The sequence below is a fragment of the Dermacentor andersoni genome, chromosome 3, assembly GCF_023375885.2.
Source record: "Dermacentor andersoni chromosome 3, qqDerAnde1_hic_scaffold, whole genome shotgun sequence".
In the NCBI taxonomy this organism is placed as follows: Eukaryota; Metazoa; Arthropoda; class Arachnida; order Ixodida; family Ixodidae; genus Dermacentor; species Dermacentor andersoni.
The window spans coordinates 4,017,607-4,031,960 of NC_092816.1; the positions used below are offsets into that span (position 1 = coordinate 4,017,607).

Below are 14,354 nucleotides of genomic sequence, written 5' to 3' on the forward strand. Positions count from 1 at the left end.
GAAGTCGGGTGTGCTAACCACGGAGCTATCGCGGAACGAAATTATTGCACGGTTTTGCACTCCACACATTTTGAGGACAGTAAAATCTGTGACTATATTTCGCATGCCAGAACTGGCAATACTGAAGTGGGCGAGGATTTCATTATGTTCATCGCATATAGAAAGTGTTCTTAACAAGATGGCAGTGAGCTGGTATGCAAGTCTTCGTTGTCACGCTCTTGAAAAATTCTGTGGTGGCACAAGAGAAGCGTACACGACGATGATGATGAGCCTCAGGCTTTGCACATACCGACAACACAGGATGCACCGAGAATAAGCTTGTTGGTGTAAAACAACTTTGAAAGCATCGACAACGTCAGTGCCAACAGTAACGTCGCAGCGACAACGCCACGTAGTTTACACAATAGTTCACAGCAACTCACAGTATTCACAGGCCGCAAGTGCACTATGGAGTAGTACTGCAAATGTACAGAGAAAATGAAAGGGCTTAAGTCTCGTAGGTGGTACGGCGCCATTTCACTCGTGACCGAAATTGTAGTAGACGTTCTGGCCTCACATTCTATTTGATGGTCTCAGGTGGAAATTCGGTATAAGTCGTCAAGCCTTAAACCTGTGAAGCCTTAAACGCAGAAATTGCATATTCACCTGCGGCTTAAATATTGATATATGCGAAAGCCTAATTGAAAAATATGTCGTACGGAAACATCAAACTTGAAGGTCATCTCAACTTCCACGTTGCAGTCACGACGGGCAATTACGTTGGGCTTTGTTGTCGTCTGACTGAAGGATAGAAACAAAGAAATGTTACTGTTTCACACAAAACAAATTAAGACATGATGCTCCCAGATTATCCGAATCAAATATATTTAAACAGTAAAATGCTGAACCGACGCGAATAAAAAAGAAATATTCCCTTTATTTTCCACAATTAAGAAGGGGGCTGACAGATGGAATAGCACACTGTGGTATAAAGTTTGTAAACAGGGATAAGGTGCCTCAGAAAGCACCTTATTCCTGTTTACAAACTTTACACCACTTTATTTTCCAGAGTAATCAGATCGTCCCTGAAATGAGCGGTAAAGATAACAGTTGGTAACAATTTTTCTTGCTATGTGAATTTCGTACGTGAACTTGAACAACACATGGCTTGATGGCTAAATGACCAAGTACAGTTCAGGAATCTTTTGTTCATTGCTGAATCACTGATTTCATTTGATGCAGCACGTAAACTGCTTTTTGCGCATGTGTGTGTACATAATGTGTTCCTGCATATTGCCAATTTTTCGTTCAGCCTTTTAAAAGCTGTTCTTGCGCAGAGTAACTTTTTCACGTGCTTTCCTGTAAATGATTACGTTATTGTGCGTGCCCCATTTGAATATCATCACGTTTTGGTATAGATAGAATACACCTAAACTGCCTATCAGATTTGTCCTGGGTGCCATTGTGAGCACTGCGAAATTATTGCCACACGGCAACGCGTTTTCAGCTGCCCTGTCAGAGCTGACAAGATGGCGAATTGGACAGCCTCCTGGAAATTGCCCAAGACTGACTGCTCTTTCACACATGGATTTCAAGTCAGCACGATCAGTATACGATGATTGCCAATGTGCGCCGCTGGTTGAGACACAATTTCTTGCAGCGCCTCGTATCGCGGATGGTGGAAGAGATTCGGGCCTCATTGCTGCTCTTGCTCCGGGGAAGCGACGTCAGCTGGCTCAACGAGCAGTCCAAGGAGATTGCCATCAAAAAGGTGCGCACTTTGTGTCGGGCTGTGTCACTGGAGCCACCGATATTTACACGTCTACTTGTTTATCTTTCCTCGCCTAACCGCGTTTCACCGTCTAATAAATGTTATCGCTCAATACAGGACGCGCCTGCACGTAACGGACGTTTTTGGAACGTCGATACTTCTATCCGCTGTCTGTTGTCACCGAACCTTGTGTAATCTTGTTTGAATGCATGCGCAACGCGAATTGTGTAGTACTTTGTGGCAGACACGTGGGCACCAGCGATTTCTCTGGAACCTTCGATGACTCATGTGGAAAAGCCGATGCGCTTGACCCGATGATCAAATTTTCGACGTTTGCCGATTGTGTTCGCCGCTATCGTGCCTTGAGTGTAACTTGCGTTTTTAGGCACAGGTTCGCCCAATAAAAGCTTCGTCAAGCTATTGGCCGTTTTGCTGCTGTGTTTCTTTACCGTCAAAGCCACGTGACATCTGGTGGAGGTGCTGGGAGCGCGTTCACATATGGAACGCGCCCTAAGATCCTCGATTCAAGCCCGACACCCGAGGACAACGCCAACACCGCCAATTACCAGTGAGCTAGGCGAATGCAGCAAGTACTGCTACCAAATTACGGACTTCTACCTCAAAAGACCAGAAAGTGCACGGCCATGACAGTAGCTGCTATTGGAGCCCCAGTGTCGCCAACACCAATCCTGCGGCAGCAGCCCAAGCAGCCACCGACGGTCCGTGGATCAACATTTGATCCGCCTGGCCGCTTCCTGGCGCCGCAGAGTCGACTATACCGCAGCCCGGGGCCAGTCCGTCAGCCCATATCCGAAAAACTAAATACAGCAACCGATGGAGGTGCGGTTGCTGTTTGTCGAACGGACGAATATCCTCTGCCGCCGACGAAGACACCCGAGAAGGCTATTCTGACGACATATCAAAGAGACGCCGCCATCCCTACGAAGCCTAGAGACAAAGAACACACCGACAAATAACCTGACGGCGATGCGTTCCAGCCACAGGTCAACACGAAGTAGCCGTGATCGGACACCAATACCTAACTGCAACGCAAGACAGAGAACGACCGACCTCGACGTGCTTCTCCATGGCCACGCAGTCGCCGATTTAGTGGACACAGAAGCAGACTACTCCGTGATGAGTGGACCCATTGCTGCCCCGTTGAAGAAAGTTAAGACTGCATGGGAAGGCCCTCAAATCCAGGCAGCTGAAGGTCAAGAGCACCGAAATTTGAGCTAGTTGGTTACACATAGCAGACCTTACGCATATCAGAGCTCTTACCGAGTTTCGAGGCGAGAACGGGAAGCTATAAGGCAACAAGTTGACAAAATGCTGAGCATATCATCCAGCTTACGAAATGCCTGTGGGCATCTCCTGTACTCTTAGTGGAGAAAAAGCACGGAATCCTACGTTTCTGAGTCGATTATGGTAGACTGAACAACATCATAAAAAAGGACGTATTGTTAGGATCGGCCTGCAGGGGTACTGCTCTGCAAAGCTACTTCAGTCCGCTGCACGTGTTTCGATCGACCCGCGGTGGGCGCGCTCTTCAGAGAACCAGCGAGGACAGCACTAACCAACCATGAGCTTACTTCAGAAAACTGCGGACTACGGCAGCAAGAAGTCCCCCCCCCCCCTCCCTCAAAAGCGTGCTTTGCGGTGCGGGGGCCCCAGGTTTCGTCACAGTCAGCTGACACACGTGGCGACTACCGGAGAAAGGCAGGTCTGGAATTTAGAGGCGCCGGCTGGGGTCGGGCGTGACCACCTGGCTACGGGGACGCAAGACAATGGACACCACGACGGCCGCGTTGCGAAGGTCAGCTCCGACTGCTGCGAAGGTCGTCTGCCCTCGGAGGGGGGGCAGTGAAAGTGCGTACGTGTGTGTGTGAGCCCTCCTCCTCCAAAAAGGCGGGTAGTCTACGATGTCGTCGAACGATGACGTCGAATGGAGTGTTTATAAGCAGCTGTTTGTCGCTGCTACTGCGTGTTCGTCGTCGTGCTCTGTGCTCGTCAGTGTGTTTGGAGCTTCGGGCTCGTATGCTGTATGTTCGTCTGGCGTGCCCCATTTGGGAGCCACGCTATACTGCTGAATGTATCCTCTTGTTTAAAATGTAAATACTGTAAATCAACCCTGTACGCCTAGTTCCTCCCAAGTTCCTCTCTACAACCTTCAACCCTTACAAATGGTGGCAGCGGCGAGATCGTCCGACAACGCCTACAACTTGCTACAACATTGCTAATGTTAATAAGAAAATGGCATACGGGATACGCGTTTTAAACAAAGCACGACCATATTTATCATTTTCTACTCTCATGTCGCTTTATTATGCTTTTGTTCATTCTCATATTAACTATAACATTGAATCATGGGGAAACACTTATATCAGTCACCTAACTTCATTGCAAGTCATTCAGAATCGAGCTATTCGGCTAATAACATTTTCACCTCGTAGTATTAGCGCAACTCAGCTGTTACATGCACATAATATTTTGAATGTGACTGACCTCGTGAAATATAACCTGGCCATATTTATTTTTAGGGCACTAAACAATGATATTCCAGTAACCATCATACCGAAGACATCCCTTACTAATACAAATAATACTAGATTTGCTGAAGATATTAACTTCATTTTACCCTTAGTTCGCACCAACTATGGTAAGCAGTCACTACACTTTTCAGCTTTATCTCTGTGGAATACATTACCATTCCCTTTAAAATTGTTCAAAGCTCACAGATTTCGTACTGAACTTAAGCATTTTCTTTTAGCTTCCTCCGACTTTCCCATTTGAGTATTGTATAAGTTGTATTTTTTCTCTTTGTCTCTTGATTTCCTTCCCGCATATACATGTGTGTGTGTGAATGTATGTGATATATATGTATATATATATATATATATATGTATGTATATATAACGTGTGTATATATGTGTGCATATATATTTTACTTTCTTTCTTCTTAGGTATTTTTGTAGTTTCACCTTTCGTTGACTAAGTCGAAGCCTTGTTTTTATTTAATACGTAGATATGCTGCTTTTCTGTTCATTTATGCCCTGTCTCCTTAAACCTTTATTCCTAAATTTTTCATGTTGCCATTGTTGTATGTATTATTCATTCTAGTCATCATGCACAGGAGGTCCCATTTCAGTTTCTAACTACGGGACCTCCTTCTGTATATACTTATGTTGTAATTATCCTCATTTTGTCATGAATAAAACTGATTCTGATTCTGATTCTGATTCTGACTGTATGCCAGCGGTGGGATCGTCCGACAAATCTTACAGTATATCCCCTCCAACGGATAGACGACGCAATTGATCGGTTCTCCAACGTTAAATACTTCTCGTTGATGGATCGCAACACTCGCTACTGTGAAATAGAAGTCAATGAGAGGGATCGCGAAACGGCCGCCTTCATAACGCCAGACGGCCTCTGTGAGTTCAAGGTCATGCCATTTGGACTGTGATCGGCGCCTGCAACGTTCCAGCGCCTGATGGACATGTTAACAGGAGTGAAGTAGCAGATCTGTCGTGTTAATTTGGATGACGTCATGGTCGTCCTGGGAAATTTCGATGATCACCTTGGACGGTTTGCTACAGTACTAAAGCCCGTGCAGACATCACGGCTCACTTTGAAGCCGGAAAAGTGCCACTTCGCTAACGACGAGCTTCTGTTCCTGGGCCACGTCGTCAACAAATGTGGATTCCACGTCGACGCGCAGAAGAAAGCTGCCATCACAGAGTTCGAGCAGCCCATCGACAGAAAAGCAGTGTATAGATTCCTTGGCATGTGTGTCTACTACAGGTGCTTTGTCAAGGACCTTTCACGCATCGCTGAGCCACTGACATATCTAAATAAACGTGATGTCGAGTTCGAGTGAGAAACGCCGCAGGCCCACGCATTTCACGAACCCGAGCAACGCATGCTGCCGCCACCGGTACTTGTGCGCTTCGACGAGGGTGCCGATACAGAAATCTACATTGACGTCAGTAGCTATAGGCCTCGATGCCGTCCAAGTCGAGAGGAAAGACGGACTTGAACGGGATATAGCTCACGCTAGCCGGTCGCTGTCAAAAGCGGAAGGCAATTATTCTACGACCGAAAAGGAATGCCTCGCCATCATTTGGGCTACAGAAAAATTCCACCTTTACCTATATGGCAGGCTCTTCGCAGTCGTCAGCGAACATGATGTGCTGGCTAACAAAATTAAAGCACCCTTCAGGACGCCTGACACGGTGGAGCCTCAGACTGCAAGAATGTGACATCACGGTAATCTACAAGTCCGGACGAAAACATTCTGAAGCCGACTGCCTGTCTCGCGCTCCCGTAGACCCGCCACCGGAGCTCGGAAGCCTTGCCGAGTACTTGCAAGCCAAGACCGAGTTTGTCCCGAGTGTATTTAGGGGCGGATTGTCTTCGTTCTTCTTACGAAACGACATCATGGTGACAAACTTTTCGCCAGCCCGCGCAGACTACCTTCTCGTTGTGCCCGCAGCACTCCCGTCCGAAGTCCTCCATGCCCTGCACAATGATAAGACGGCCGGGCACCTCGGCGTTTCCGTACGCTTGCAAGAAATCAAGAAAAAATTGGCCGAACCTGACCGTCGACTTCGCCGGTTACGTCAAGAGATGTCGAGACTACCAGCGACGCAAGACACCACCGACAAGGCCTCCGGGATTACTACAGCCGATCAAGCCTCCTTGCCGACCGTTTTAGCAGATCGAGGAGGGGGGGGGGGGGGGGGGGTTTGGTGGGACCCTTGCAGACGTCAACATCTGAAAACAAGTGCATCGTCCTGGTCACCGACCACGTTACCCACTACGGCGAAACGAAAGCCCTGCTCAAAGGTAGCGCAGCGGAAGTAGCCAAATTTTTCGTCGAGGTCATTGTGCTGCGACAGGGTGCGCCAGAGGTCCTCATTACTGACAGAGGAACGGCTTTTACAGCTGAGCTTACTCAAGCCATGCCGCAGTATAGCCACATAAGTCACCAGAGAACTGCCTACCACGAGCAGACGAGTGGCCTAACGGCACGACTGAAGAAGACGCTCGCCGACATGTTAGCGATGTACGTCGACGTCGAACACAAGACGTGGGATGCCGTGCTCCAGTTTGTCACATTCTGTTACAACACGGCAGTATAACACGCAACACAGATCACGCAGTTCAAGCTGGGTTATGCAAGAAACCCGCCGACGACTCTCGACGCCATGCTGCCGCACGTCACTGACGAAGATGTCCACGTCGCCGCCTATCTCCAGCGCGCCGAAGAAACCCGACAGCACACCAGCCTGAACGTGAAAAACCAGCAGAGGACCGACAGCCGGCACTATATTCTTCGACGACACCACGTAGAATACCAGCCCGGCGACCGTGCGTGGGTGTGAACCCCGATACGCCGACGAGGAATCAGCGAGAGAAACTATTGCGATGCTATTTAAAAGCCTACAAGATCATTCGACGTATTGGCCCGCAGGACTATGAGTTCGTGCCAGACGGCATTTCTCAATCACAGCGGCGCCGCACACGATCTGCAGTGGTCCATGTGGTGTGTCTTAAGCTCTTTTACGCCCGCTGATGAACTTTGTTATTTTGTTTTATCTTCGGGTCTTTTTGTTGTTCGTTTTTGTGTTTGCAGCATCGGGACGAGGGGGTATTGACACGTGTACTTGTTTATCTTTCATCGCGTGGGCGCGTTTCACCGTCTAACAAATGTTATCGCTCAGTGCAGGACGCGCCTGCATGTGTCGGAAGTTTCTGGAACGTTATCAATGGCTCTACCCGCTGTCCGTTGTCACCGAACCCTGCGTAATCTGATTCGCATGTATGCGCGACGTGAATTGTGCAGTACTTTCTGGAACACGCGGGCACCAGCGATTTCTCTGGAACCTTGGATGAATCATGTACACAAGCCAGCGCGCTTGACACACTGATCAGATCTTCCACGATCGCCAACTGTGTTCGCCGCTTTCGTTGTGCTTTGAGTGTAACTTGCTTTTGTGGGCACAGGTTCGCCCAATAAAAAGTTAGTCAGGCTGTTGACAGTTTTGCAGCTGTATTTCTTGACCGCCACGTGACAATATTGTACCGTTGCAGATCAGGCGGCTGAGACTAATCCAACAGCCTGTCAACAGCACGGCGCTGGATTGGAAGCCTCCCGTGAGTTGAATTTTATGCTGGGCTGCGGGCACCAAGGTCAATGCACATAGGTCGCGAAGGCGATGTTGAAATGGGGTTCCAAACCAACGAGCAAAGACCAGTATTACGGTCCCGCGATTGAAGCGTGACTACATCTTGCGGGCAAAACACTATAGTTGATGAAAATTATGCATCCAATATGTCACGGATGGAAACATTTGAAAAAGTACAGACAATGTCATTAGAATAACAAGACGTCAAGTCACAAGCTGTTTTCTTCCATTCGCGAATAATTAAGAGTACTAAACTGTGCAGGCTCTCTGACGTTTGTTCGTGGTGATGCGCGTTGAGATATACGTAGGTTGGTATTACCGCATTTAGCTTTTTAATGTCAAAACTCTTTCACGTGTAGACCTAAAAAGTAATAGCACTATATATGGTCTTGACCTTATAAAATTTTATTAGTAACTTTATTTTTTAACTGCCTCTTCACTAAATATGTGTTTTAGCTATTTCCTCAGTACTAAAAGAAACTATAGGTGGCACGCGTGCTGTGTTAGTGCAGATTAAAGTGTGCTTTGTGTGAAATATTTTAACGTAATGTTGATTTTATCTTAACACCGATATAAGATGTGTCGTGGTACTAAGGAGACGTGCATTTGGTACTTAGATCAAAATATGGGCAAAACCATTGCTATGAATTGATGTAAAATTCTCAAGGCTCACGAGGGTAATGCGTGAGGTTATAAAATAAGGCCTATAAATAGAGATGGGCGTATTCGTATTAGATTATGACGCGTTGCTGTGGCGAATATTTTCTCTTACGCTTCATTTTGTGCTCTTGTGTGTTCTCTACAAGCGACGTGATGTGAGCTGGTGCAGTAGATGACTTGGCGCAACAAGCCGCGAACGTCAAACTATGGTGGCTAGTCAAAAGTTGATTTTTCCCGTACCGGGAAGTTGGCTCCGCGAAATGTAGATGGCGCTTCCTTGCCTCACCAAGCGAAGCTGTGGTTGTTTTCAACGAGACGGGATCCACTTCAATTAAAGGCTTGCATGAGAAGGGGGCTGTGACTTGCTGGTCACGCTGTTGCTCTTTAGGGGGCCCACGGGCGCTCATGAGGCCAGAATAGGTAGTAATAAAGAAGGTCCCTTAAGGGAACCTCATAATAGCATCGCGGTCAATAACAGAAACAGGAGGAAAGCAAGAAAGGGAGCTCGCCATGGACTATGTCACATAAACATGCAGGGTGAAAGAAGAAAGGAGCAGTGGACAGACGTTGTCAGTGTGCATCACCTCCCGCCGCGTCGGAACAAGCTACCGATCAGCCTAATCCGATTCTCCAGGCGAACGGTGAAAGCATTGTGGCTGGCAAAACGGGATAAACTGAATGAGTGCGCAAGCGCTTTGCGCTTTTTCGATAACCTCACTGCCGTGAATAAGAGCCTTCTGTGGCTTGCTAAGGATAAAGCAAGCGAACTGAACTACACTTCTGTGTGCGGTTCCCAGGGAAAGGTTTTTGCAAAGAAAGAGCAAGGCACGCGACCCATATGGATTGCTTGTGAAAGTGATCCGGAAAAAATGGTTGTGTCAGTGTAGGCGCACCGCTTACACACTTATTTGTAACTTGTCTCTATCATGGGATCCTATTTTACACCGAATGTCTTTAATAACTTGGTAAGCAGCAATAATTATTCTTCTGAACAATCACTTCTACATCACCTCAATGCACAAAGTCTACGAAAAAACGTACATGAAATTGAAGCTGATCTTCAGCAAATTTCGCAAAATTTCGCAACAGGCTCAATATCGACCTCAAGAGAGCAAGATCTGATTATTACGAAAACAAGTTTTCATTACTAATGCACAGCCCCAAATTGGTGGTGGTGGTGGTGGTGGTAACAACTTTATTGACAATCCGGCAAATTCGTGGCCTGGGCTTAGGCCACCCCCGAGGAGGTCCGGAGATCCTGTCTCCTCGCCGCCTCACGGGCTTGCTGGATGGCCCATAGTTGATTTTGGAGGTTTGAGCTGCGCAAGGCGGGCCGTACACCGCGCCGCAGCTTCATCTGGGGAAACTGCATTTTCTCTGCACATAACCTCACATTCCCAGAGAATGTGTCTAAGAGATGCATGAGCCCTGCCGCATAGTTTGCAGCTATCGTCTGAGTAGATGTCCGGATATATCCTCCTGAGATGGACGGGGTTGGGGAAGGTCTTTGTTTGTAACGGCCTCCAGTCTGCCGCTTGGGCCCTGTCGAGTTTGGGGTTAGGGGGCGGATAAACACGCCAGGAGTTTTGATAAAATTTTGTAATATCACAGTACCTGCTCATTCTCTCTCTCTGTCCATGCCTCCGTTGGATTTCCAACCCCAAGAGAGGATCCTTACGCGGGCGTGGAATGTGAGACCTCGCGCTACGGGGTGGACCTCCTCGTTGAGGTTGGGTACGGGGGTGTCGGGGGACGTGTGAGCCGGGAACCACATAATGTGTCGTTCCTCCGTCTCCTCGGAGGTGACATGGTTCGCGTTGACTTTGAGTATAGCCTTAGCCTTCGGCGAAATTCTGCCTTGTGCATAGTTTCTAGCCACTGTCTGCGAGTCACTGAGTACGTATCTGCAACTGGGGTTAACTATGGCTAGGGCTATCGCCACCTCTTCCGCTACCTCGGAGTTTTTTCCACGTATCAAATTGATAGTTGATTTAAAGAAAAATCACTCAGCCTGTGCGGGTAGGAAAGCGATCCGGGCCCACGATATGTGCACTGACCAGCTGGAGCCGCGAGAAGGCGGCATGAAAGGGAGTTCGAGGAAAAATCGTCGTAGAAAGAAGCGCCGTAAAGATCGGAATGCGGTGAATAATGTAGCGCAGCCAAAGACGGCGACAGACGCATAAAGGCAGGGCGCGAAGAAAGGTGCGGTCGTCGTTGACGACGTGGGCGCATCAAGCACGTTCGAGCCACCGGTCAACAAGAGACCGAGAAACATGTTCTGCGCGAACGCGGACAAAGGGCACGGGGCAGTTACGTACCTCGCCGTTCCGTCGTTCTTTTCGGGATGCATCATGTAGCGCGAAGGAGTGCAGGATGACTTACTGCCGTTACGCTTACTGGCCTTCCGTGGCCGGTTTGGTGTAGGTCAGTTGCGGAATCGTCAGACCTCATGTGAAAGCCACTCGGTGCGCCGTCACACTTGGGGAATTCAGCGGCCGCAGTTTCTACGGTAACCTAATGCGATTCACAAGTCAACTTAGGGGTCACTCCTCCTGGTGCCCAATCACAACGTACGCCGTCCCTTCCGTGCTGTTGCTTCAACCGTGGTCAGATGTTGCTGACCGACTAACGACCGAGGCACGCGTGGCAGCCCCCGTACCGGCACGGCGTTGTTTTCTCCGGCGTCGAGACTCAAGGGGGCAATACACTCCGACGTAACGCGCGCTCGTCATGGCGACGTTACGTTGGCGAAAACACGACCCTCTACAGTCCGGCTAGTCCGGCGGCATTCAGCGCGCTCGGACGTCGTCCGGCGCCGAATGCAACCGACTGCATTTCGCGCCGACCGCGCCGAGCAAGTTAGTGTTTCGGTATATGCTCCCGCAGGGAGCAGAGTGGCGCATAGGTCCGCCGCCGTGATCCAGCTCTGCAGCGAAGCCACTCCTCGCGCGCGCAGGAGCCAAATGCCGCGCGGTGTTCCGCCTTTTTCTCTAGTGGTCGCGAACTACAAGCGCCAGTTGTTCGCAGGCGCTTAGCAAAGGGCACTTCTTAATACAGGCTACGCTCGAACGAGTCATTCGTGCAGCCGGAGGGGGTGGGCTTCCAACCAACCGAAACTTTGTATGTACCTATGTAAACACGCATATACAAACACACACACGAACGTACAAATAGGGGGTAGGACCGCCTTCGATTCCCCAAAATAAGGTATTCCCGTGGCTCGTACAGCTCCAAAGTTTGCTCGCAAACGCGCAGTACGTTGCCACAAAAAGCGGTGCAATGATTTTCAGCATGCATATGAAGTTGTCTTATCATGGTCAGAAAGCAAGAAATGTTTTAAAGAGTGTTTAGAACTTCACACACGTAAGGTGGACACTTAGCGCATTTTGGCTGCCGAAACCAGCCGATTAAGGACCGTCGCCAAGAGAGCTATCGTGCCTGCAGTTATGTCAGTGACCGTTAACAGAGCACCATTTATGACTAACCATCGTTCACAACAGCTGCACGTTTTCGATACATGCGGTGCAGACACAGATTTAAGCGCATTTCAAATGTTGACATGCGCACATTTTAAGCAAAGCTTACTTTTATTTACTATTACTATTTAGTAGTACTTACTGTTTAGTAGTGCTTACTATTTAGTGGAAAGAAGAATGATAGGTGTAACGTTAAGGGATAAGAAAAGAGCAGATTGGGTGAGGGAACAAACGCGGGTAAATGACATCTTAGTTGAAATCAAGAAAAAGAAATGGGCATGGGCCGGACATGTAATGAGGAGGGAAGATAACCGATGGTCATTAAGGGTTACGGACTGGATTCCAAGGGAAGGAAAGCGTAGTAGGGGGCGGCAGAAAGTTAGGTGGGCGGATTACAGTAAGACGTTTGCAGGGACAACATGGCCACAATTAGTACATGACCGGGGTAGTTGGAGAAGTATGGGAGAGGCCTTTGCCCTGCAGTGGGCGTAACTAGGCTGATGATGATGACTATTTAGTAGCAGCAAATCTGCAAGTAGAAAGAGGTTCAAGATGCAAGAGCTTCTAGCTGCTCCTCTGAACGCACGATCGACGGTCCACTGATTGCAATGGCGATAGTACTGACGAAAACGACGAGTTCGCACAAGTCGGTGATGCGCCCGTAAAGTTGGCTTCGCAGCGGCGCGGGTCATTTGACGTCATTTTTCGCGCTCGGCCAATAGCGGTGCGAGCGGCGCCGGAAAAGTTATGCGCAACTCTGCTCCCTGCGGGAGCATATACAGGAACACTAGAGCAAGTTAGCGCCTAGCGCCCTCTCTCGTCGAGGTAGAGACTCGCTACTCGGCAGGCTGAGCCAGAACGAGATGGCCTCTTCGCAAGAAAGCGTGCCCGACCTGTGCGGCTCCAAAATCGAAAAGTTTCTGGACGCCGTCCAGCAACACCCTTGTGTCTACGACACCAAAAGAATGGACTACTGGGATGCAAAGCGGGAAAACAACGCGTGGGAGCAGATACGCATGTACTCCGGCCTCTCAACAGGAGCGCCAGTGCTACGCACGTGTGTGTATACGTCTCCAGACATGCTATGCACTCAGCGCCAGTTTGTTTGTCTTGTTTTCCCTGTTTCAGTCGAAGAGTGCCTGAAACTATGGAAGCGGCTGAGGGACCGCTATACTCGTGAACTGAAAGCTATTGAAGTGACGAAAAGGAGTGGCAGCAGCTACGTGTCTGTGTTATGTAGAGAGACCTGTTCCTCTTGCGACGCAGACGACGCACCAACAAAGCGAGAATAAAGCGGGAGACGCACGGTCCGATCCGGCGTCCGACGCGCCGGAACGGCAGCCGGAATCATGGTGTTTTGCCGTGCCGAAGCGCCGGATCGGACGTCCGGCGTGCGGCAAACCGGGCAGATTTTCGTCGTCCTACGTGACCGGCAACCGCACCGTCGTCTGGCCGCAGCCAATGACAGCGCGGCTGTGTGACGTTCTCCAACGTTCCCTCCACGGAGGCGGCGCTGACTGACTGGTTTCTCGCAGTGTTTTCTTTTTATTGCGAAAGGAATACTGCTCGCACTTTCGGCCCGTCGGTGGTCGTGGCGCCTCCTTACACAGCTGCGCGTCACGTGACCGTGTGACGTCACGCCAGACTGAGAGACGGGGTATGGTGTTCTAGAAGGGGGTAGTGGGCTCAGGAGCCGGAGCGCCCTATGAATTGCAGCGAGGCGGCGAGTGCGGACGGGACGCGGATTTCGGTGGCGGCGCTGTAGTCGCGTGGGCTGGCTCCATGGCTGGCTCCCTCCGCTGCTTCGCCATAGAATAAAGAGCTTCGCGCGCTTGTTCGTGCGGGCTTGATTCGCGACGTTGACTGTTTTTTGGTGTTTCACCCTACCGTTCGAGTCTGTTTCGCGCGCAGTCGGCCGAACACGTGTGAAGTAGGAAAGTCGAAACGTCAACGGCAACGACACTGCTTTGCTCCCGGCTGTGAAACAGGATATAAGTGGAAAAAAGAAATGCAGCCGTCGTTGTTCACCGTGCCGAAAGATGAATAAAGACGACGAATTTGGGAACACAACGTGCCCCGCGAAGACAAGAAACTCGACGAAACATGTGCGGTTTGTATGCGAAACATGCTAAAAGAGTAGGTGGATTTTTAAGCGATTCAACTGCAGATGGCCTAAGGGTGACGATATCCAGCACATTATCACTGCTGGATTATCTTGTCAGCCATGGATTTAGGTATGTTATGACATCCAGGTTAAGCCAGGATTCGCTGGAAAAC

General features: G+C 49.4%; 1 protein-coding gene across 1 annotated transcript in view; it reads left to right on the plus strand.

Annotated features, from left to right (window-relative positions):
* Positions 1 to 1,641: 1,641 nt before the first annotated feature.
* LOC129382160 (uncharacterized) overlaps positions 1,642 to 14,354 on the plus strand; it is a 59,904-nt gene continuing 47,191 nt past the window's right edge. Inside the window, exons 1-2 of the mRNA XM_055065660.1 lie at positions 1,642 to 1,750; positions 7,847 to 7,909. Of these exons, the coding sequence (XP_054921635.1) occupies positions 1,655 to 1,750; positions 7,847 to 7,909 (159 nt within the window). The 5' untranslated portion in view covers positions 1,642 to 1,654. The remainder of the gene's footprint in view (positions 1,751 to 7,846; positions 7,910 to 14,354) is intronic.